Source organism: Doryrhamphus excisus, linkage group LG14, assembly GCF_037039965.1.
Source record: "Doryrhamphus excisus strain RoL-2023G ecotype Guam linkage group LG14, RoL_Dexc_Guam_v1.1, whole genome shotgun sequence".
In the NCBI taxonomy this organism is placed as follows: domain Eukaryota; kingdom Metazoa; phylum Chordata; class Actinopteri; order Syngnathiformes; family Syngnathidae; genus Doryrhamphus; species Doryrhamphus excisus.
The window spans coordinates 11,335,359-11,359,680 of NC_136370.1; the positions used below are offsets into that span (position 1 = coordinate 11,335,359).

The 24,322-nt window shown below is 41.5% G+C and overlaps 2 protein-coding genes across 5 annotated transcripts; one reads left to right on the top strand and one right to left on the bottom strand.

Annotated features, from left to right (window-relative positions):
* Window positions 1-258: 258 nt before the first annotated feature.
* Window positions 259-12,359, top strand: rab3gap2 (RAB3 GTPase activating protein subunit 2 (non-catalytic)). Of its 2 annotated transcripts, none has more exons than XM_078796003.1 (35): window positions 259-635; window positions 789-868; window positions 1,046-1,160; window positions 1,226-1,307; window positions 1,421-1,468; window positions 1,563-1,638; window positions 1,735-1,836; window positions 1,983-2,082; window positions 2,706-2,804; window positions 3,912-4,060; window positions 4,203-4,282; window positions 4,571-4,663; window positions 4,774-4,913; window positions 5,439-5,640; window positions 5,808-5,951; window positions 6,149-6,231; window positions 6,303-6,367; window positions 6,448-6,538; window positions 6,637-6,782; window positions 6,882-7,095; window positions 7,310-7,407; window positions 7,480-7,588; window positions 8,053-8,213; window positions 8,381-8,552; window positions 8,634-8,810; window positions 8,973-9,079; window positions 9,165-9,231; window positions 9,313-9,383; window positions 9,453-9,488; window positions 9,558-9,632; window positions 10,069-10,284; window positions 10,363-10,452; window positions 11,300-11,524; window positions 11,591-11,755; window positions 11,903-12,359. In XM_078796003.1, exons 1-35 carry the CDS (start codon window positions 530-532, stop codon window positions 12,053-12,055), a joined length of 4,137 nt encoding a protein of 1,378 aa, XP_078652129.1. In that variant the 5' UTR covers window positions 259-529; the 3' UTR covers window positions 12,056-12,359. The 2 variants fall into 2 exon arrangements, with proteins under 2 accessions (XP_078652129.1, XP_057945984.2); XM_058090001.2 differs by having other exon boundaries at window positions 6,637-6,755.
* Window positions 12,360-12,401: 42 nt separating this feature from the next.
* iars2 (isoleucyl-tRNA synthetase 2, mitochondrial) lies at window positions 12,402-23,509 on the bottom strand. 3 transcript variants are annotated; one of them, XM_078796007.1, is made up of 24 exons: window positions 23,128-23,509; window positions 22,304-22,426; window positions 22,061-22,214; window positions 21,845-21,993; window positions 21,578-21,627; window positions 21,281-21,390; window positions 21,104-21,191; window positions 20,099-20,214; window positions 19,862-20,031; window positions 19,680-19,770; window positions 19,454-19,605; window positions 19,195-19,355; window positions 18,996-19,098; window positions 18,806-18,899; window positions 17,135-17,215; window positions 16,504-16,612; window positions 15,848-15,950; window positions 15,583-15,705; window positions 15,375-15,506; window positions 14,735-14,841; window positions 14,477-14,622; window positions 14,226-14,413; window positions 13,710-13,854; window positions 12,402-13,626 (listed from the first exon to the last, which is right to left on the bottom strand). In XM_078796007.1, the coding sequence occupies exons 1-24, from the start codon at window positions 23,389-23,391 to the stop codon at window positions 13,481-13,483; spliced, it is 3,105 nt and encodes a 1,034-aa protein (XP_078652133.1). In that variant the 5' UTR covers window positions 23,392-23,509; the 3' UTR covers window positions 12,402-13,480. The 3 variants fall into 3 exon arrangements, with proteins under 3 accessions (XP_078652133.1, XP_057945985.2, XP_057945986.2); XM_058090002.2 differs by having other exon boundaries at window positions 12,403-13,626; window positions 14,226-14,416; XM_058090003.2 differs by lacking the exon at window positions 17,135-17,215 and having other exon boundaries at window positions 12,404-13,626; window positions 14,226-14,416.
* Window positions 23,510-24,322: the final 813 nt, after the last annotated feature.

The window sequence follows — 24,322 nt, forward strand, 5'->3', positions numbered from 1 at the left end:
TATCTTAACTTACTTACTATATAAGTATAGTAAGGATAAGTGTAATAACAAAATAAAAAATAAATCGCTTATGAGCCGCACTGTGGACAGACACAATTGATCAAAACAGTAGTGAGCAAATATGTTAACACACAAATGACAGTCAGCTTTAGTTTGATATTACTCCTCTTATTTACAGTATTTATTTGTAGTTTTTCCTAAAGTTTCAGTGACATTCAGCTTTTATTTTGAAAAATCTAACTCCAACGTAACCCGGAAGCAAACCAATATTATGCTAGCGAATTGTCATCAACATACCCGAACAGTAAATATCGGATGATAGATTCTTATTTGTGTTTCTTCACTACAGGTTTTCTTATACTAATAAAAATAAAGTGCTATTGTACACTTACTGTCATAAGGTTAGCGTGACAGTACACGTAATACCCTGAAATTGTAGGCTACGTGGTCTTCTACAACTGGACTGTTAGCGAGTTAGCTAACTGGAGACTTTTGATGTTAGTTTGGGTCCTGGCAGGACCGGAACGAAATGTCCTGTGGCTTGTTGGAATTTTGTCGTCTCCAAGACCTCAAGAAGGTCAGGGACTATTTGTTCCACGATCAAACTGGGCCAGTACGGGAGAAGAATCAGACAGGTAACCATCATCGACGGACAGGCACATTTCCTTTTTACACGGGCATGACACACCTAAATAAATACCTAAATAAACACACACACGTACTGTACATACAAGCTGATTTTCATAGCTGCTCAGTCTACTGGAATTTTTCTTCCTCTTCTGTGGCAGAAAATGAGTTGTCATGGGACACTTCTGATTGGGAGTCAGCATGGGAAGGTGACAACAGCAAAGAGCAAGAAGCCTCATCGGTTTGTCCGACATTTTGCATTATCTGTGAATCCAATTATGTCCTTGCAAAATTTAGCAGCAGATGCACTATTGATTATGCTTATCATTAATGCTTAATTTGTAGTTATGCATATGTGGCTATTCACATGACATTGTGTTAGTTTGTTATGAAAGACACCAATGTAACCAACCCACAGGTGGAGGAGCCAACAGAGTTAAGTGGACTTTGGCTGCAAGACTGCATTGTGTCTCTGTCACCCTGCTCAGATCTACTGGTGGTGGCCCATGAACAAAAGGCTGTCTTTCTATCAGGTCAGATGTGGATACAGTAAACAGTCTTGTTGTATTTCTCTGTTTTAAACTCCTGATTCTTACAGCCAAGTGGCGAACAGATAGTGGTGGCAAAGATGAGATTACCTTGGATGTGTCTTGGAGTGGAACACTCAGCACTGATGACGGGTGAGAATCATTCATTAATTCTCTATGCCACTTATCCCCAGCTGACAGAAAATCGAGGAGAAATACTGAAAGTCATTCAAAGATACAATGTTTATTTTCATATATTTCTGCAGTGAGTGTGTGAGCAGCGCCATCTGTATACCACTGGCGAGTCAGAAAAGGTGAGCTTGTTTTAATTCTGAAGAATTGCTATTTTCTTGTATATGAGTAATAAAAGGTGACTTAACCAGTATGGTTTTGTATTTTTATTTTTAGGAGCTCCACAGGACGGCCCGACTGGACATGTGTTGTTGTGGGTTTCACTTCTGGCACTGTCCGCTTTTATACAGAGGTACTTCTCAATCTCATCATCATCGAGGATCTATTCATGCTCTAATGCTTAAAATTCTGGAATTATTCAACATTATGATGTCGTTTTTTTTGTTAGAATGGGGTTCTTCTTCTGGCCCAGCTGCTTCATGAGGACCCAGTTCTAAGGCTGAAGTGTCGCACATATGAGGTTCCTCGCCATCCTGGTGTAACTGAGCAGGTAGCAGATTTGTAAAATATTTTAATTTACTTAGAAATATTAAAACATCGCTGCTACCCTAGTAAGGACAAGCTGCATAGAAGATGGATGGATAATAAAACATTCTTCATTGTACTCATCACCATGAACTTTTTTTTATATTACAGCATGAAGAGTTGAGCATCCTGTATCCTGCTGCTCTGGTTACCATAGATGGCTTCAGCCTCTTTCAGTCTCTGCGTGCTTGCCGTAACCAGGTGGCAAGAGGTACTGCTGCCTGTGCCACTCTTCTGTTGTTGGAAAGTTAACAATTAGCATGGGGTTATGCAGTATTTTGATGAATTGAGATTTTTTTGTCCTGGCTAGTCAGGGAAATGATGTTAACCACTAGGTATGCAGATACACACATACTCACAGTAACAATGCTGCTACAGTGATGGGTTTTATTGTGTACACACTGTATGTGTGTGTAGGTTTTATTGAAGAGTGTTTTTCCGTAACATAATGTAGTGTCGCTAGGAGTACTTCATTTGTTGTACAGTTTTTTGTAAAAAAAAAAAAGACTTAAAAAAAATATGGTTAGAGCTCACAGATAAGTTGGTTAATATTCTGCATTGTACGTTGGTAGTGTTTTATTCACCTATTGGTGCTGGGTATGTGTAGTTCTTTTGACCCCAGGCGTAGGAATTGTGTGTGACATGGTGACGCTCTGCAATTCGGAGATAATACGGTATGCCTCACACATGTAGATAATAATCTTAATGATAATTTTTATTTTAAAGTCAGAATTATTGAATATCGGTCGATAAGGAATAGCATAATTATCGACCAGCAAAATTTAGCCTAGCACAATCCTTCTTTGAATCCTTTTTGTATTCTTGTGCATGTAGCTGCAGCTGCAGGTAGCGATGTGGTTCAGCCGCCTCCTCTGGCCTATAAGAAGTGGGGTCTGCAAGACATGGACACTATTGTAGACCACTGTAGTGTGGGTAAGTTAATCACAGAAATACAAACGTGTACATTTGTACACTTCTATGCGACCTCAGCAAGATTCTAAAATCATGCAAAATACACACAATGTTTTACATTTGAACACACCGTCACTCATGTCTAAACCACTGGCAAAAAAAAACTGAATACACCCCTAAATGAAATGTCAAAATTGGCCCCAATTCATCATTTTTTTCTTACTGCTGTCACATGACTTGTTAGTGTCACAAGGTCTCAGGTGTGTGGTACAATAATGGTAGCTATACGAATTGTTTCGGCCCAATTTTGACATTAGGGTGTATTATTTAAAGTATATTTACAGTTACAAAGCTTTTTTAAAAGTTATTAAGTGACATGGTGATTTTTTTGTTTCTGAATAAAAAATAAATACGGGGAAGACATTTTGCATGCCTTTTGAAACAAATGAACTGTTTTCAAAGAAATATATTACTCTAGTCCTGTGAACTTGTGATGATCAGATGTTCAGATTTGTTGAATGTATTGCTTTGAAAATCCACATTACATTGCTTCTAGCACTTTCACGCTGCTTTTATATAAATGTGGTTTTGTCTGAATATAGTATATGGCTAAATCTGTGTGAAAGTGAAAGTTATGCTTGAAATATATATTTTCTTAAAAACCTGTTTTTCTCTCTTTTATTTTATTAAAAAACGTACCTATGTTCTAATGCTGATCACTGAAGAACGGAAAACGGTAGAAAGAAACTTTTTCTGATGAAAGTTAAGAGTCTAATCTTTCTTTTGGTACGTACTATGTTTATGTAGCTGTAGAACACAAAATTTTGTGTGTCTTGAAAAAAATGGCGGCACCGAGAGGGATTTGAGAATCACACCCTAAACAAACAATTGTGATTGTTCATTGCTGGAAATAAAAGCCCAGCAAGTTATGCAATTATCCCCACTATGTAAACACTATTATTGGACATTTTATGATGGCTGTCTCTCTTTGTTTTAAAGACTAATACAGTTAATGATGTGATGTTTTTGTTTTTCTATCACTTCCTATTACCCTATTATACTATATACACTTACTACTATGGTTTTCTATGTATCTTGTGTTTTTATCTGTCACTCTCCCTCTGCTAGGTGTCATGACACTGAATGTGTTTGATCAGATGAAGAATGCCTCTATTTTGGGGGGGTTCAAAGCTTCAGTCAAAGGCAACCCCCCTGCCATGAGCCAGTACGTCACCGTAGGAGGCGGCCCGTACACTGGTTTTTACTATGCAGTCGAGGTGAGTTGGTGAAAACTGTCACACAGACTTGCAGTCAAGGCGCAAGGGTGAATTGGAAAATTTGTATTTATGACTTGACTCAGATGAAAATATATATATTTTATTTTCATCTCATAATTATGCTCGTTTTTTGTGTCCCCAGGGAAGCTCCCAACCTCTTCTTTCCCATGTGGCGCTCGCCGTGGCCAGTAAACTTACATCAGCACTCTTTAGTGCAGCCAGGTGTGAATGCCTTCACATGCATACAAAAACAATGAAAAGTAAATGAAAGAGCTGAATTGGAAAAAAAAGTTGCCAGAATGAGCAATATAATGTTGCTGTCTCCAACTCAATTTTCATAGTGAGTTGTATATCTTTGAGTGCCCCCCCATCTGCTTACAAAGATATACTATGGCATAATGTTAGCAATACTCTGTTGTACTGAACACAAAAACTGAAGCAGTTTTAGGTACCATTTTATTCGACTTCGACTTACTTTCTTGACTTTGTCCTTCATGTCTTTGTCCCCAGTGGTTGGCTCGGATGGAGCAGGAATAAGAATGAAGATGACACTGTCCAGAAACACAGGCCCAAGGTGGAACCTGCAACACCCTTGGGGATCAGGTGCCAATCCTAATCTTAACGGAAATTAAAATAAAAGTCACACTCCCATTTGCTTGATTGATACTGGAATATTAACATGATCTCCGGTATTCATGTTTTCCGGTCTTCAGGTTTGGTCTCCCAGATTCTCGTCGTCATGGTGAATCCATTTGCCTGTCCCCTTGCAACACGCTGGCTGGAGTGACTGATGACTTTGGTCGAGTTACATTGCTGGACTTGACCCGAGGGATTGCCATTCGCATGTGGAAAGGTGAGCAGAAAGCAAGGCTAAACATAGTCAAATGTACACAAGTAGTTAATACCATAGTTTCAAGCTACAAACCTTTATAATAACTTTTACATCACCTCTTTTGCATACCTATCATTACTACTTAGCACTACTTACATAATCATGGCTCATATTTTTAGATTACTGCAATGAGATTAATTTTTGTCCAATTTGTTTTCAACGGTGTCACTCCCATACTAGTTAATTGAGTACAGTATTTGCTATATAAGCACTAATAGAAGTTAACACTAAGTATACAGATTGTTATGAACCAAGAGAAAAACAGTATGCACAGACATATAGCCCCTGATACAGACATTACTTTGTAAAATGTGGATAAAGGAACATAATGTTCAGATGAGTCAACTCTTTGAAGTGGGTGATGCTGAGGGGAATTTAGTGTTTTTGTTTGTCCTGGTAGTGGCTGCCAGAGGACAAGAACTGATTCTGTTGTGCCCAGAGGCAGTTGACTCATTCATACAAGCATGTCTGTGTATTTACTGAAAGGTTACAGAGATGCCCAGCTGGGTTGGCTGCATGTTCCGGAGGAGCGAATCAGTCGGGAAAGCTCAACCTCAACCTCGGCTTCCCTTCCCAGACGCCATGCACTGTTTTTGGTCATCTATGCCCCCCGCAGAGGGATTCTGGAGATATGGGCAATGCAGCATGGGCCTCGAGTTGGTGCCTTCACTGTTGGAAAGCACTGCAGGTACACACACAAAGCCATGACTTAAGCAGTGTTTATGAAATGCGAGGATGAAAGTTTAAACCCAGCTTAACGGTCTAAATACAAATAGCATTGCACGGACACTCCGGCTAACACTATTTGTTTACAATCCTATCATTTGTACATGTGTTGCTCTATATTTGGTGCAGGTTACTGTATGCTGGCTACCGTCTACTAGGGGTGAACAGTGTGACCAGTCAGGGCTGGCAGCTCCACACCCAACAAGTCTGTTTGCTAGATCCCATCACAGGAGCACTGAGGACTGTGACTGTTCCCTTCCATTTGGCCCTCAGGTTTCATTTGAACACACTGCTACTTCATTTTGTAATAGTCAACTTGTAACGTATTTGAGGATTGCCCGATTTATTATATTCCAATACAAATATGTCTGACCTCCGTAAGATAGTTTTACGTTTATTACATAAAACATATTAAGTTTGACCTTAAGGAAATGTCAACAAACCTTACCTTATGGTCATTTTCATTTCAGTGACAAAAAAAGTGAAGGAGCTAAAGATATGCATTTATTAAAGAGACTAACAACAATACTCAAGACTGCCGAGTTGGAACCTGGTAAGAGACCAACAACCATAAGATATAATATCATTACTATTTTTTGGATGCATGCTTTCTTCTCTTTTCAGATATTTTGGAGAATGAAGCCAAAAGCGTGCTTCTGGATATCAAACACTGCTCCATTAAAAAAGAGGTATGATCACAAATGTATTACAAATGGGAACATACACATACGACACTCGGTCCCATTTCTAAGTCTAGTTTTACTTTTAGGCTTTGGAGTCTCTGCTATCCAGCAACAACATTCCTGTCTTGTGTCTCACAAACATCACACACGCTTTATTCAGCGCTCTTCAGCAGCAAGGTGGAACAACTTTCTTCAATTAAAAGACAGCATGTTTCATGAAGAGAACGTCATGTTTTGATTTGGTTATTTTTGTGTACCAAATGTTCTTGTACTAGACCCTCAACAAGTGGATCCGGCTTTACTGCAGCAATGCTCCTCCCAGCTGAAACTGCTTCAGCTCTACACTGACATCCAATCTGTGCACGCTGCTGCACACACTGAGTGCTGCCAGTCTGTAGGGGAACAAGCACACCAACACAATGTTTGCTTTTTGAATCAAATGTTCTGGGTCAATATGGTATAAGAACATGACATTTGCTGTTTTGAATGAATGTAATTTATTGGATTATTTCTTTAATAGATTGAATCGTTGGACGGTATAGAAGGGGAAGTGACCCGTGTGAGTCTTGTCTTGCAACGCTACGCCAAGCTCACTTCCAAACCCAGCGTTTCCTTTGTCCAAGACGCGCCAGATACACCCCTGTCTGTCCAGGCCTTCCTCTCCCAGATGGAGTGCACCGAGGATGGAGAGTTGAAGCTCATCTGCCGCTCTGAAGCTGAATGGAATCAGTTAGGTACACACTTATTTATCACTTCTCTTTCAATGGCCTTATTTGTCTTGTTACTTTGCTTACCTGAATTCCCATTAGCTTCTATCAACGCAGTTGCTAATATTGCTGGGTATAATATTATTTCACAATTTGATAACAAAAACACAGGCAAAACAGGAATTGTATTGTTAATGTGAGTGAAGAAGATACTGCATTTACTTCCATATGTTCTGTGTAGGGAGTTTTGTTTTCTGGGGGAGCCTGTGTGGTAAAAGCCCCTCGCATAAAATCTGTGGCAGACTACAACAAGCTGGCATCAGTCCACAGCAGCTACTGGTGAGACAATACATCAAATACAAATGTAGTTTTTGTTCATTAATGACTTTTAAAAAATGATTTTTTATTCAGGGACTGTTGCTGAGTGTGTGGTTACAAAGAGAGAAAGATGTTCTTCAGAACACAGAAGAGAGTGTTAAAAACCTTCACACACTACTGATCCTCCTCAGCAACATGGAAGGTGAGTATGAGGAGCTCGCCTCCAAACAGGCAAGGAGGGTGCATTGGTGCATCGGCTTCTGGGCGCATTTGCGTGGGTTTTCTCCAGGTACTCCGGTTTCCTCCCACATTCCAAAAACATGCTAGGTTAATTAGTGACTCCAAATTGTCCATAGGTATGAATGTGAGTGTGAATGGTTTTTTGTCTATATGTGCCCTGTGATTGGCTGGCAACCAGTCCTATCCTAGACTGCTGGGATAGCCTCCAGCATGCCCCATGCGACCTTCGTGAGGATAAAGCGGCATAGAAAATGTATGGATTATCACATTAGCAGTTAATTTTGTCTCAAAATTATGTTGACATTAATATAGTTTATCAGCAATAATTTGTGTGACAATATATCGTCCATCAAAATTTATCATCCTACCTCCTGATACTGATACTACACAGGCTTTTCACTCCTTCTTGCCCTCCTCTCTAATTAGGTGCTATAGAGGAGTCATGGGACCCCCAGTCTGTCTCCCCCTGGTGGCAGCAGGCACGCAATATATTGGTGCAGTCGCACAACTCTGCAGCTGCTCTGCTGGCTGCCTTCGTTGCTCAACGTGCTGCCAAGGCCAACATCACCAGCAGGGCAGACATCAAGGTAAGAATGACCTTGCAATAAATGTGTAATATATTTCTGAAGTTCTTGATTTTTGCTTAAAATGTTCACAGATACTAAACCGAACCGAATGGTTATGACAACGCAGCATGCATTAATGCTTTGCTTTTGGCAAATGTGTGAAGTTTTTGCTATGTGTTGTATGACAGCTGCAGTCAGAGTGGGAAGCGGTATCATTGGAACTGGAGCACTGGGTGGTGTGCGTTCGCCAGTTGGAAGATGTAGCGGTGCTGCAGACGCTCCTTTTGCTACCTCCCGTTGGATCAGCAGGGGGTGCTTCAGCGCAGTGTTCTATAAAAACGCTCATGGAGGGAGGCACAGGTGCAAGTCCATTTTTCTTTCATATTCTACATGTCGCGTGTTAAGACTAGAACTCAATTAACCCTTTTCATTTCACATAAGGAGGCATCACCGACAACGTCTCCAAGTGGGTGTTTAGGCACAACCTGGCCCCTGAACAGCTGAAGGCAATTCTTCAGAAGGGAGAAGATAACAATGTAGATGTCGTAATAGAAGAAGGGCCTAAAGAAAGCGTAAACGAGGTGGAAACAAGTCAAGAGGATGCCGACAGAACATCAGGTCTGTGGGAAATAAAGTCACACTGTACATACATTGGTGTGATCATTGTATCACATGACGCTATGTATTTGTGATTATACAATTTTGAGGATATCACACGGTTATGGAAAAATGACATGGACGTTTCACTGATAAAACCTAATGTGCTTATTTTGATGGCAGGGCTGTTGGGAGCAGTGTGCAAGCGCTTCCCTCACTCTCTCTCCCCCAACCTGCTTTTCGCCCACTGCTGCTGGGAATATGTGGTGCAATGGAACAAAGATCCAGAGGTTCCCCACACGTAGAAACTATATAAGACATGAATATACACAATGTGATTTTTTTTCAGCTTTATTTCATCTGATTGTGCTCTAGGAAGGTTTACACTTATGCCAGGCAGTGGAACATCTGAAGCTGGTCTCCAGTCCACATATCCAACTAGGTGGGCCTTTCATGTGTTACACATAGTGAATGTACTTTTGTATAAGCCTTATAAATATAAATATAAATCTTTTTCATGCAGGTATTTGCACAATGATGTGGAGTACGTTTATTGTTAAACGTTTCTCTGCAGCGGCCTTCCTTGTTGAAAAGGTAATACGAATGCTATACTATATGCGATATGCCATATGTACTATATGCTATACTTCTGTGATTTCCCAGGTGGGCAAAGCACCAAAGGATCGCCTGTGTCGACGGGTAACTATCTTAAAGGAGAATTCCTCATAAAATGCTCTGTATTCAAATAATGTATGTTTGTGTGTGCAGGATGTGGGAATGGGAGACAGAGCTTTGACCTCCTTCCTGGGATGTTGTGTCCAGCTGCTGCAGATCCTAATGGAGGTGACTGGTGTCTTGGTTAAGAATCAGTGCCCTTTATCTTTTGTCAACCACTGTGTAAGTAAGGAGAGTCCTGGATATGGCATGAAGAATGGCCAATAGGTCACGTCAGTGTGCAAAAAGCATGAGCAATGCTTATCTCTGCTGTGTCTATGCTTATATCATATACACTATCCTAGCATCATTCACTGCAATGATGGTATTATTTTATGTATAATATCTTTGACCACATCCGCATTTATGAGGAAAGCAGTACAAAATGCATTGAATCAAACTAAATTGTACAACAGGGTGTCCGAATATACATAAAGTTACGGTTTAAATGCCAGCTAGCATGCTCTCGGGTGAGATCCTTGGCCTGCTATCTGCACGGCTGACTGCATCCTTATCTCCTTGTACATGTTTCTTCCTTCTTACCGCATCCTCTACTCCCTACCAGGTGGACTCCGCCATAGCAGAAGTTCCTCCCCCCGAACTGTCTGTTGAGGAGGTGTGGTGCGGTGCCGAGGGCCCTGCCTCCATAGCTGACCTGGCTCTGGAGCAGAAGGGTGTTCACTATCCTTTGGTACAGCATCATTGTCTATTAGCGTCCCTGCTCCATGCCGCCATGACATTCAGTCTGAAGGTGAAACCTCTCAGCCTGTTTGACAGCAAGGTGAGGATCATTTTCTATCCATATTGTTTCAAGGCTCTAATTAGTGAATTTGCTCTTTTAATTGTGATGTTCTTCCAGGGAAAGAATGCTTTCTTCCGAGATCTGACCACGATTCAGCTGATGCCAAGTGGAGTCATGGACCCGGGACTGGTTTTATTACGACAAGAGGTAAGGCTTGAGGTGTAAATGATGCCTTTCTGTGGGCAACCAATTGTGAAACAGTGATGTCGGAGTCCCGCCTCTTACGCTTGGGTTTGTGTTCCCGTGACAACTAGGGTCATGGATGGACCAGTGGTTTGCGTTTTTGCTACAAAAGCTTACGGTTTTATTGGGATTACATTACATCTTCTTAAAGGAATGATCATTCATAATGAACTGATTCGATCACAGCCATTTTTTTTATGATTTTGACTGATTTTTCAAGTCACACAATGTCCTTGAGCTATATAGACATGGTATATATGAAAAGAGAAAAAAGACCTATTTGCAGTTTTCACATTTCCAACTGAACTGTGTGTGTGTGTGTGTGTGTGCGATTTCGTTTGCATGCATGCGTTACAATTTCCCTTCAGTGCATAACCTTCTTCACGCAACACGGCGACATGACTTCTCACTTCCTGGTTGCTGCCGAGCATCTTGTATATATTTGTGTGTATGTGTAAGACCAAGCCACCAGTAAATATTCTACTTCAAACATATTCATTTTAGATAAACAAAGATAATAGATGTCAATTAATTTACATCAATTAACGGATGAGGTGTGGCAGACAAGTTCCAGGGCTGTTCATGTTGATGCCATTCTTCCATTCTTCCATTTACAAAGGAGATCTTGCAGTGTTCCATGAAGGATTCTAGATGGGATTCATATTTTCATTTTTTTGTGGAGCAATTTTTTGGGATATTAGGACAGGACCAAAGAGCTTGCTGCTGCAATTTTTTCTCCCCACTATGACACACAATGAAGGATCTTATTTTCAAAACTGTGGTTTTGTTTCCACCTTCCTATCTGCCTCAGTTCCTTCTACGCGTGCTAACCTCGTGGGTCCAGTGTGTAGACCATGCATCAAACTCCACCCCCGGCGACAGTCCTTCCTTGCTACCTACTTGTGACCCCAAAGCCAACTGGTGGCCCTCAGTGTGTCTGGAGTTGGGCAGCCTGCTACAGGTCAACCCTGACATCCTGCGACGACACCTTGTCTGCCAGCTCTACAACCAGGGCTTGGACCCGCAGGCGGAAGAGGTCAGGGCTAACATCCTTTGATGATTTGACCTGGTAGCTAACTCGGTATGGGTCTCTGCTTCCTAGGTGATGTTAGAGGTTGAGGACAAGGATGTGCTGGGGTCTCAGCTGCTGGTGATTACAGGACAGAGGCTGAGCTACTCACTGCTGCACAGTCAGAACCAGACACAACCTGCGATGGAGCTATTGGCCAGATTGCCTCCCACGCTCTGCACATGGTTAAAGGCTATGGTGAGAACCCTTGCCACTCTCATAGTACATTTTTTTCACTGTAGGTCAAACCTTTTCCTTTTATTTACATTCTCAAATACTTCAATAATCTGTGCAACCCAGTCCAACATACAGGCTTGACTACATCAATTACTTTGCTTGTTGCAGGACCCCACTGAGTTACGGTGCCCCCTGGTGCCTCTTCCGCAGACTAGCAGACTAGTGGGTCACTTGATTGAGATGCTTCCTGAGAACCACGCCCAGTACAGCCTGGCACTACACCTTTTGGAGGCGGTGGACGCCCTCACGACAGAGGACTGACCCTTAGGTTTATTGAAGACATCTGACTTTATGAAGACTGCATAATTGCATCGAGTATGAAAAGAAAGAAAGACTACATTTCCCTTGTTTTGGTCATGGATCTTATGTTCTAATAATGTTCTAATAATGTTAATAAAGCTTAACTGTTTCAGTTGGTTTTTAACCATTATCGCCACATATTTTTGTACGTAGCATAAATAATAATGCTTGTGTGTTATTGAGAAGTACTGGAGCTCATGGATATTAGACTTGTTGGTCCTCATCACTTGTTATCAGTTTCGTTATAAGGTGCAAGAGTCAAGTATAATTATTTTTTTGTATGTATATTAAAAATATATGCAAGCAGTTTTGTTCAACTAACTGTGCCTGTAAGCCTTCTATTCTGAAGTCTAATGTCCAGCTCCTCCCACAGAGCTGAACCCCAACACAATAAAGACCTTTTCCAATAGTGATAAAACTCAATTTGGTTTAATTGTTTTCTTTTCCCATATAGTTGCAATTTACAAACATGATTTATTTATTTAGTGCTTCCCATTTAAGTCGGAGCCTGTTCCCGCTGTCAGCAACCAGTGTTCCCACAGTGGCCTAACCATTGTTGATGTGCACAACAGTATCGTTTGGCACTCTGGTGCCTCTCTAGTTTGTCTTACATTTCACTTTGTTCTGGCAAGAATTTGATGCTAATTTAGATAAAAGTACAGTGGTACCTTAGTTAAAGTCATGAATTTGTTCCAGAACGTCTGACTCAATCAAAAATGGACTCAAAAAAAAGCAACATTTCTTATAGAAAATAATATAAATTCAGTTAAAACAAAGTACCTAAAACAACAAAAACATAATACATTATTTTGCTGTTACAAATGTTGAGTCAAAAATCAAGTAAACGCAAGATAGCATGACGGTTCGGGAGAAATGAGTCAAAAATAGACATTTTTATGTGCAAAGCCATTTGCTGGGGATCTACTGTATACAGTAAATGCAAGCAGTTCTCTTTAACTACCCGTGCCTGTAAGCCTTCTTATTCTGAACTTCAAAGTCCAGCTCCTCCTGCTAGCTAAACCCAAACAATAAAAATGTACAGCGATAAACTTTATTTGGTTTAATTTTAATCTTTGCCCATATAAGTGCAATTTATGATACAAAGGTAGGCACCTCATCCACACCTTATCTTTAATGTTGTCCAGTGTTCACATAGTGACACTTCCTGTTGTGACCGCTTCTGCCATTATATAAAAAGTCACCTTTGCTTGGCCCCCTTTTGGACCGATCCGAACATAAATACAGTAAACCGTATTCGTCTGCAAGACGTGCCTCAGTCGAACTGTCGGAAAACAAAGTGCAATACTGACTTGTGTCTCACGTGGAACAGCATCAGCATCGATTAGAAGCTTCAAGTCTTTCGTGCTCTGCCAGTTTCCATGGCGACTACTGAGCTTGTGAGATGACAGTCTGGCATCGTGGGCACAGGCAGTCTGCTGACTCTGCGGTGTAGCGCCGGCAGCGAGGACATCGGCTGGCGGAAGTGGGCACCGCCGCTATATTGAAGCTACTTTCCTCTCGAATAACGCCCCCTGGTTATACACATGCGTATATTTGGAGTAAAGTACAGGCGTACTTGTGTCAGCTTCGTAAGTTTAGCGGTGTAGGCGCTTACCTTCCAGGTTGATGAGGAAGGTGCCGTGGCTCACCAACGCATCAGGAGGAAGGTCGCGAGGCACCTCACTTCTCAGGTTGACACGGGCCGCCATCATGAGCTCAGCCAGCTGGGACGAGGTGGAAGACGGCTCTTCTTGGAGGGACTAGAAGGTGTTTGGTTATTGAACAAAATGTTAACATTTGCAGACATAGAATAAAAAGGTAGCGCCAATGGAATATTGATATAGAAAATCGATGGAAATATGAAAACTGGGCTGCTCATATCCAACTCAGTTAGCAGGATTACGCTAACAAAAACAACAATGGAAAATTGATATAGAAAATTGATGGAAATATGAAAAATGGGCTGCTCATATCCAACTCAGTTAGCAAGATTACGCTAACAAAAACAACAATGGAAAATTAATATAGAAAATTGATGGAAATATGAAAAATGGGCTGCTCATATCCAACTCAGTTAGCAGGATTACGCTAACAAAAACAACAACAAATGTAAAGTTACAACCGGTCTTACCTCCATCAGCTCAAACAGCAGACCAGGCTCAATGGCGATGGTGAGGTCATACTGGGCAGCGTTCTTGCCTGGAATAGACGACAAGAAGGCGTCCCGGATGGCGCACGCCCCCTCCACCGCCTCCTCCAGTCCCGGTCGCCTCCACACAGAGCTGCTTTTGATCCAGCCGCTTCGGAACAGTGTCTCCTCTTCTGTTCAAGTAACGGCGAGTTACCACATGACACCAGTCAGTCGAGAACAATGCCACTTACTGTCATGTCCAGGTGCATGCTGGTAAACTTCTTCAGCCAAATGAGGCAGGATGGGTGCGATTGATCTTGTCACTCCATCCAGAATCTCCTCCAAGGCCGTCTGACATGATCTTCTCCCTAATGAGTCCTCTGCATCGCAGTACAATCTGGGAGAAAGAGTCATAGTTAGAAAGGAAATCCTTTTGAGTAGCGTTTGCGGCTCATTCAAATATCAAAGATTCATCTCGAGTCTCATGCATATGTAAATGAGAACGCCACCTGTCTTTGATGATGCTGAAGTAAAAGCTGGAGAGGTCTCTGGCCATGAAAGCTTGCAGGAGGCGTACGACCCGGCCAGCGTCAAACTCGCTGTAAGCATCTGTCACCTGGAAATATGAATAATAAGAACAATCAAGTGAACAACATACAGCTTTTTTTTCTTCCACAGCGCCATCTACTGGATCTGGCACATATGGACTCAAAATACACTCATATGTGACTTTACTCACCAGTATACACCAGTCGTTATTTGCACTATGACCCATTTATCATTGCACTAAAATTAATATATCTGCAATATGTCTGCTCCTGCATATGCTCCTGTGCAATACTATGTGTATATTTTGGATATCTTGTATATATCTTGTTAAATTGTCTTTTTTACTCTACTTTTATATACTTTTTTTTTTTTTATTGACTACTACACTGAAAGGAGAAGCTCTCCAATCTTGTTGTACATCTTGTATAATGACAATAAAGGCCATTCCATTCCATTCCATTCCATTCCATTCCATTCCAAAATCCTAAGTGCAGAAATTGAGATGAACTACATACTAATTGGAGACAGTAAATAATATGAAAGACACTGATTGGCTGGCTGGTTTCCGCTAAATGTTCCTTAACTCTGACAGCGTGTCACCTTCATGCTGTACTCGCGCAGCAGATGAAGCATGTACTGGTCTATGTAGAGCATCTCCTTGGGGTCCACAGCCTGAGCCTGCAGGTCGAAGCCGTGCAGATTGCCCAGTAGAAACCGTAAAGTGTTTCTGAGCTGAGAAAGAAGGAAAAATGTGTGAGGAAGAATAAGGTCAGAGATGGTTTTAAAACTAAATCCGCATCTTCTCTACCTTGTTGATGTTGTCGCGGGCCGAGTTTAGAGCCGAGGGTCCGATCTGAACCTCAGTAAATATGTTGGACTCGGCCACCCACCACCGAAGCACGTCTGCCCCGTAGGCTGGCATGCTGGCGTCCTGATCGCACGATCATGTGGAAGAAGGAAGACAAAGTGATGTCATTGTTCTTATTATTTTGTGTCTTGTCAGTTTCTGCAGGGACACACTTTCTGCTATGTTGTCTTGGCCGTTTCTCATGCAAGTCTCAATGTGAGTTTACCTTTCCACCATTGATGACTGTATCAGGATCCACAACATTCCCAAGGGACTTGGACATTTTCTCTCCCTTCTCACTCACAGCAAAGCCATGGACCACCAGTGACCTACAATATAAAGCACTCCATGTTTGCAAGACAAAAGTATTATATTTTTCTATATGTCCAATCTATTACCAACAAATGAATAGCTATTCCAAGGCTGTCATGTTATGAGTGGTGTGGGTTTGTGTGTTTTTCCTTGTGGACATGACATTATCCATACAGTACGGTGCATCTGTCTAATCTAAAAGTCCACTAATAGCCTTGTTTTGATCCGATTTTTTCACAGCAGTCATTTTGACAGTAGATAGGACATATATAATGGTGCATGGACCAATGAGCAGCAATTGACTTTTGGTGAGGATCTGTATATAGGTGCAGGTCACTATGACATTCATGGAAACGTCCACCTCCAGAATCACAAGCACTTTGTCAATAATGCTAATGTGTTAAGTTCTTTTGAAATAATGGCTAATCTCTACCACTTGACCACATGAACACTGACTACTCTAAGTTCCATCCATGTTTCATTTCTATACCTCTTTCTAGTTAATGTTATCTGAGACAGTGGATTTTGCCAGAGCCACATGTTCAAGTCTTAATGAGGTTCTGGACTCACTTGTAGGGTGCCTTGTTCCTGACGGCGACGCTGGTGAGCAGTGAGGACTGAAACCAGCCTCCAATCTGGTCCTTCCCTTCTACGTACGTGTCTGCTCTGCTGTCTGTCTCTTCAGAGGCCATTGATGGGGAGAAAAAAAAGATATATGGTAACACAGCAAACAATATAGAGAGCAGGGTTAGCAGATAATATGAGAAAATATGAGAATGAGAGGCAATCCACTGTTAGATGAGCGACCTGAAGTTTAATAAGAGAGAACGTTAAAGTGAGCAGTGTCTTCATTCAAAACAACCCAGGAAGGACCACCGCCTCAACCTGAACCAGTCTGTAGAGAAACTATGTAGAGAAAAGATGTGCAGCATTTGCGCCATTTTTGGACAAAGCAGGAGAAATCCTGCATGCAAGGAAGAGTGCGAAAAAAAAGGCCATAACCTGACAAGGAGCTTTGGAAAACCACAAATGCTCCTCACAGTGCATTCAACAGCTTCCTGTAAGCTGTTGAGGAGGAGTGACAGCTAGAGCTCATCAGTAACTATAAGAATGAGCAGTTGGAGCGCCAAGGAGAGGAGAAGAGCCAGCGTGAGGAAGATAGCAGCAGGGTGCCAGCCAGTAAACAAATTGGTCCAATAACCTGTGACCAGCGGTTTGAGGAGTGAAGCTGGGAGCCAGCTAAGACGGGACTCAGGCTCCTCAGAGTCTCCTTCCAGCTCCTCTGGGAATGACAACAACCAAAACATGTAACACGATGTCCGATATCCACGTCTGTTATCCTATTATTATCATCCTTTAAATACAAGTATAAGTATTATTAAGTATATTCAAGCAAGGAAATGGAGATTGAAGCTTTCGGTATCTTCTATTATTACGGGAAGCGTGAAATCTCTACGAGCTGGCTGTGCTGACTAAGAACGTTAAGACCTTCAGGGAGTGCAGCTTCACAGAAACATGGCTAACAGGTAGCGTCCTAGATGTGAACGCGGACTTCAGCACAGTTAGAGCGGACAGGGACACAACAGCCTGTGGAAAGCGAAAGGATGTGACCTTACACTGTGTGTCAGGGGTCTCAAACTCAATTTATTTGGGGGCCACTGGAGCTCAGGTCTGGGTGAGACTGGGTCGCATCAGGTTTTCAAAAAAAAAAAAAAAAAAAAAACGCATTTATTAAAAACAAAAAAATTTAAAAAACTTCGCTTTGGTTCCAATTTTCTACAATAAAAGCTCTGATAAAACATTCCACTGTTCTCAAATATCTTACTTTTTATTCCTCTACACAAAATAAGATGAAAAATAAATAAACAAATTAAGAATAAAGAAAATCAATCAATCAGTAATAAATAAATAAATATAATAATAATAATAAAACGGCAAATAATAAAAAATTAAGAAACCACATATAGTTGGTGGGTAGACAAATTATTTTTTTCAGATTAAAATGAACAAAGCATTATTAGAGCCCTGTAGACATGACAAAACACGACTATAATCACATTTATACTCTATTTATTTACAACATATTGCGCAACTGCAGGGTCTTGAGACACATGCTAACTCGCAAACTAGAGAGCTAAACGGTAGCCTTCAAGTTATTTCCTTTAAACTTAAATAGCCAGAAACTTACCACTTCCACATGGATAGGGAGGATAACTATTAACAGTTATTTAACCTTTAACATGAACATTAATCAAACGTAATAATTTTTTCTGGGTACATGATACCATACAGCATCCATATCCGCACTAACATTAAACTTTCATATCAAGGCGGGGGCCTCAAACTAGTGTCCTGCGGGCCACACTCGGCCCGCGGGCCGCGTGTTTGAGACCCCTGCTGTATGTGAATATTAAAAGCAGCATTTTTTTTTTATCGGTTTTCTTACAGCGGGAAAAAAAACCCCAATATGGATGTCTACCAATATTGGGTCGATAATATCACTCATAAAAGTTAAACTTTTCAACTCAAAATATCAGAAACACATCTCTATAGATAATGCAGATCACTTCCAAATTATGAACCTACTACTACAACAATGATGATCTCTAGTAACTGGACTTGTGTACCAGCACAGGACTTGAGAATAAGTCTTTACAAGGTGACTTAGATGAAATGGCTGACTGTGCAAGGCAATCTTTAGAAGCTTTCATCACAATAAAACTAATGGAAGGTGACGTGATTAAGAGCATCTTAAAAGCTGATGGCCCACTGAGCTGCAGATGTCGGTGGTGATGCAATCTGCATCTGATGTCAACTCTACTTTAATTTGAATTAGATATAAATTGTCGTGTGCAGACAGGTGCAAATGTACCTTTTAGAACGGCTGCCCATGAAGCTCCACTGTCAAACCAGATGTCAAGCACGTCCTCTCCCCGGGTGTAGTCAGTGGCTGGTCCTGCTTTACTCTGATTACCACACAAAATAAAACATCAGTCAATAACTGTCAGTCACAGAATCTTACACAGAATCGAATTTGATTGTGCAGATGTGCACACACCCACCTTCTTGAGCACATCTTCTGGCAGCAAAGCGTCGATTGGAAGCTCCCACCAACAGTCGCTGCCTTTTTCTTTGATGAGTGTTGCTATGTGGGACATCGTGTGTCTGCAGAGGCAGGAAAGGCAAATACAACTTTCACCTCACTGAGACTTTTAGTATTGCATAATGATGATAATGATGATGATGCATGTTGTGCTTTACTTGTTGATGAGCGCCTCCCCGGTTTCTTTATGGTAGAAGACTGGAATCGGGACTCCCCAGCTGCGCTGCCGTGAGATACACCAGTACGTGCGTCTGTCGAGCATGGTCAGAAGGCTGCTCCGTGCAGACTCTGGTAAAACACGGACCTTTTGCAGAGCTTCCTGGATACACAGCAAGTGTTTTAAACAAAGCCGACATGCAAAAAATCACCTATTTGTTGCCACAAGCACCGGAAAGCACAAACAGTTTGCATGTTCACCTTTGCTTTGTCCTTGAGTGAACCCGTGTTGATGAACCACTGTTTGCTGGGCCTGATGACAACAGGCTGCTTTGTCCTCCAGTCATATGGGTAACTATGGATGAAATTCTCCTCTTTCACCAAAGCACCACACTCCCTCAGCATGCAGATGACTAAGAAACACAACAGAAAGAATGAATATAAATATTACAGGCGGTACCAGGTAAACATAATGTCCTCCTTGTACCTTTTTCATTGCCTTCTTTTAACACAGACAGATGGTGGAGCTGTGGACCTGCCAGCTCTGTGAACTTGCCATCCTCATCCACCATACACTCCTTAGGTAGAACATAAGATGATTAAATACAAAGCACTCTTGTCAATTTGTCCTTAAATTTTGCTTATTTAGTCCAACAAAGTACAACATACCACAGGAAGTTTAAACTGTGAAGCTACACTGTAATCCTCCATGCCGTGAGCCGGTGCCGTGTGGACCAATCCTGTTCCTTTCGCCATTGTCACATGATTGGCGGGCAAGAGTGGCACTACCTTGTCGGGAATTGTGGGATGCTTACAAATGCCACCCTCTAGTTCTGAGCCTATCAGGGGACATTAGCCATGAATGAATGTTAGGATTTTTTGGACAAGCATGTGTGTGTTGGGTACCAGTGAATGTGGCAACACTCTCCAGTTCAGTGCCCAATGCTGCTGCCATGCTGACGGATCGTTCAGTGGCCATTAAGAGCAGCTGAGAGTCGGCTTTCCTCCGCACCACAGAGTACCTGCAAAAAAATTAGTACATCAAGAGCTTTTTTATCGTCATTAATGCATATGCATTATGTCAAGCTACATCTCTCTATCATGACAGAAGGCGGAGTCACAATAGCGTGCCTGCAGAGTCTGCCGCTCTTTAATAACGTTATTCTGACCAAAATACAGAAAATACACTCACACATGGTGATTTAAACTCAACTTAAGGTATGTGGTGTCTTTGAATGCAACCCTTCATGGCTCATTATAACATGGTGATTCAAATATTCTGCAACTAGATTTTCACACATGTGGTAACCTTTAGTTTGATTTGAAATTTTCACTTCATTTTGAGCTATTAAAACATGTAAATATATACAATTGCGCCCAGTAATTTATCATTCTGTTCATAAAAAACAGACACACACAAAGTGGCAAATGGTGATTAATCATTCATTCATTCATTCATTCATTTTCTACCGCTTTTTCCTCACAATGGTCGCGGGGGTTGCTGGAGCCTATCCCAGATGTCCTCGGGCGAGAGGCGGGGCACACCCCGGACTGGTCGCCAGCCAATCACAGGTCACATATAGACAAACAACCATTCACACTCACATTCATACCTATGGAGTATTTCGAGTCGCCAATTAACCTAGCATGTTTTTGGAATGTGGGAGGAAACCGGAGTACCCGGAGAAAACCCACGCATGCACGTGGAGAACATGCAAACTCCACACAGAGATGTGGTAATCATGATTAATTAATTTGAAAACGGTGATTAATTTGTAGACTAATTTTAATCATTCCACAGCCCTGATTAGAACATATTACCAGCATACACATTTCCGCAATAAACTACCAATGAGCTTCCAGCTCTCAATTCCAGGAACATTTAGACATGCAGGAGTTGGTGCTGCTTACTGGGCATTGGGCATGTAGCAGACGGCCTCGTTGGCAGGGATGGTCCAAGGTTGGGTGGTCCACACCAACACAGAAATATCACCCTGACCTGTAGAGGCACAAAAGGCAGACAGAAATGCACATACGGTTATGAGGGATAACCCATCTGGATGACCTTCATGTGAATATTAGCATTACCTGCTTTTGATGCTATCTTAGGTGGCACTGTGTCCAGGGGGAATGTGGCATAGATGGCTCTGCTCACATGCTCTGGGTTATATTCCAATTCGGCCTCTGCGAGGGCAGTTCTAACAGAAGAGGTATTATGTAATAAAATGATGTTATGTTTTAACTCAAAACTGCATATAAAAAAATGCATGTCATTGCCCAGAAAGGCTGTTGCTAACCTGAAATGACAAAAAATGACTAGCAATTGTTAAAATAGCATGTTGCCTTTCTGTCCATCTGCTACAAAAAAGCAAAATATATTTATACCTTGATGAAGGAGACCAAAAAACAGGCTTGTAGTCTTGATAGATGAGCCCCTGAGAGACAACATGTTGAAATGAATACATTATGCAACAAGCAATAATTTTTTTTTTTACTGTAAGAAATGAGGCTGCAATATTTATTGACAAATAAGATGACCTATATACTGTATGGAAACGAAGCAAAATAAATAAAAGGGGTTGCATCACTTGCATGATGATGATGCCTGTTGCTCTTCCTGACCAAACCCTCCAATTTAGTAAAAATGCCAACCTTGCTGTGCATTTCCTGGAACACTTTCAGCTGAGCCGCCTCATAAGGTCCATCATAAGTGTAATAGCACTGGCTCCAGTCAGCCATCACCCCCCAGCGTTGGAAAGCGGCCATCTGACGTGCTATGGCCCCTTCTGCAAACTGGCGAGCTGAGTGGCAGATTTACATCAAAAATCTTAACACACAACCAGTCCAACAGGATCATCTCTTTCTTACCTTTGTGTCTGATCTGCAGAGGGCTGAGGTCCATGGCCCCAAGCTCACCCAGAGCCTTCAGCTCGATGGGCAGACCGTGACAGTCCCAGCCTGGGATATAGTGGACCTGACGTCCCCTCAGCATCTCAAAGCGGTTACGGATGTCTTTCAGGATCTGAAATAAAAACATAAAAAAAGGAAATTAATTATTCAGGAATTTTTTGGTTAGGGTTGTTATACTTGCAAACAAGCAAGAATGATGACCTTGTTGAGCGCATGTCCAACGTGAGGGTCTCCATTGGCATATGGAGGTCCATCATGAAGGCAAAACTCCTTCTTGGCCTTCCGCTCTCTCTGCCAGGTATACAAATCTCCAAATCCACACTTCTGTAAAAAGAAAAAAAGACATAATTAGATGCAGTAGTTGACATGTGGCAAAAAAAGTATGATAAACTAGATGCATGTGTATCATATTTCATAATATTTATGCACACTTGACTTACCTAATGGTATTGCTCTAAACACATAATGGTATATGACCTACAGTACACGTTTACAATCTGATGAGATGTATAAAAATACTTTACAAAAATAATGCCTAGTTATACAGGTAGTCTTTGAACAATTAATTCAAGTTTGTAAGGCAGTTAAACAAGCTCCCCTTTTAAAAGGAGTGGGCAAACTGCGGCCCGTAATAGCCAATGTTTTATTGTTTATAGTTCCTATAGTTGTTGCTGCTGGACCACCCAGCATGCCTTGTGGGCATTTAGAAATAACATTTATGTTTACCGCTTTGCTTTCGATGTTAATCAGCCACATAGTAGTAGTAGTAGTTGATTTATGCGATGCATTAACTTGTTGTGGATGTGTTGTGTTTTTGTTTTGTTGACCAAACTTTTTAATGTTGTGACCTGTGCCTGCATTCAGTTATACATAGTGATGTCTAAAATAATTCAAAGGTATGCTATAAAAATTTAAACTATTTATTGAAATAATATATTTGAACACTTAACATATTACATTTTACACGTTAAGGCAGGTCAAACCACCAACAAGGAAGTCAACAGAGGTTTGTCAAAATGTCGTACCTGCTGAATCTCTACTTCTCTGTCGAGCAGCTTCTGCCCTGTGAGTTTCATGGGGAACTCTGTACGGGGAAGGAGCACAGTGTCCCGGTAGAGTGCCTGAGCGGAGCCCGGTTCGGCGGACTGTGGGCTGCCCTCGCCTGGAGAGACGCCATGACAGCGGCTAGAGCTACAAAAGAGTGACCGATGGAGGCCACCTCCTCGGTGTGCCCTCCGTGTACATCTAGTTAGCGTCTGGCTTACGGCCAGAACACGGCACAGCAACATGGAGCGATAATAGAGCTTTGTAAAAAAACAAAGTATATAAACACTGACAATAATGTCTAAGTTGTTTTACGTAGTGACAAACTACAACTGCGATGAACCCATTCGTTTGTGTTACACTTGTTTCTGCCGGAAGTAATAATGAAGAGGACAACAACGGAAAGCCAATATGGTCAAAAGTAAGTATTACCAACCGCATTCTAACTTTGTGAGAGCTATCCAATAGATGGCGCGTTTTAGTCACATTCAAGAATCACATAGTGCACTTTTATTGCGTTCAAATTGCATTTTAAGTTGTATTCAAATACTCCCGCTACCACAATTAACTACTTGTAGTATATGGGTGTAGTTTTCAGTGGCTACTATGAAAAATTGCCAAAAATGTGCAACACAGTTTTTGAATTCCAACTCATTCGATTGTGCAAAAAAAAAAAAAAAACGTCTCCGACACTACCTGAACGCATCCGGACCACAAGTAGTCACTTTCAGTGACGTCATCAGGAGGTATAAATACCCCCCCGAATCTTCACTTTCAGCATCTTGTGGTTCGCATACCCACCTGGACCGTCTTACACACCGCCACGGAAAAAAAGAAAATGAAGCTGTACGTTTCCTTCGTGGGTATTCTCCTCCTGGTTCTTCATATTTCAACACAGGTAATTAATGTCATTAAATACTTTTATTTGCAATACAAGCTGAATGAACATTTTTCACTTTGAACAAGTAATCTCGTGGGAAAGTCAGACACCAAGCTAACAGGTGGCATTAATTTTGTAATTAACAAGGATTTTGGTCTTATTTGCTTCTCTGTGTGTTTTACCAAGCTAGGAGGTGTTTTTTTTGTTCGTTTTTTAATGGCACAGTTTTAACGCTTTGGTAAACCTTTTATTCCTAATCTTCATTCTGGAGTTCCCGGGTGAGGGACAATAGTTTT

What these genes read in the sequence shown, in the direction of transcription:
- rab3gap2 (XM_078796003.1), top strand. Translation starts at nt 530, where the DNA reads ATGTCCTGTGGCTTGTTGGAATTTTGTCGTCTCCAAGACCTCAAGAAG. An exon ending in GCACTCTTTAGTGCAGCCAG is followed by an intron (nt 4,283 to 4,570) that starts GTGTGAATGCCT and finishes CTTTGTCCCCAG; the next exon opens with TGGTTGGCTCGGATGGAGCA. An exon ending in ACTGTTGGAAAGCACTGCAG is followed by an intron (nt 5,641 to 5,807) that starts GTACACACACAA and finishes TATTTGGTGCAG; the next exon opens with GTTACTGTATGCTGGCTACC.
- iars2 (XM_058090002.2), bottom strand. Translation starts at nt 23,391, where the DNA reads ATGTTGCTGTGCCGTGTTCTGGCCGTAAGCCAGACGCTAACTAGATGT. An exon ending in TTCAGCATCATCAAAGACAG is followed by an intron (nt 14,623 to 14,734) that starts GTGGCGTTCTCA and finishes TCTTTCTCCCAG; the next exon opens with ATTGTACTGCGATGCAGAGG. An exon ending in CTTCCTCATCAACCTGGAAG is followed by an intron (nt 13,627 to 13,709) that starts GTAAGCGCCTAC and finishes GTGTATAACCAG; the next exon opens with GGGGCGTTATTCGAGAGGAA.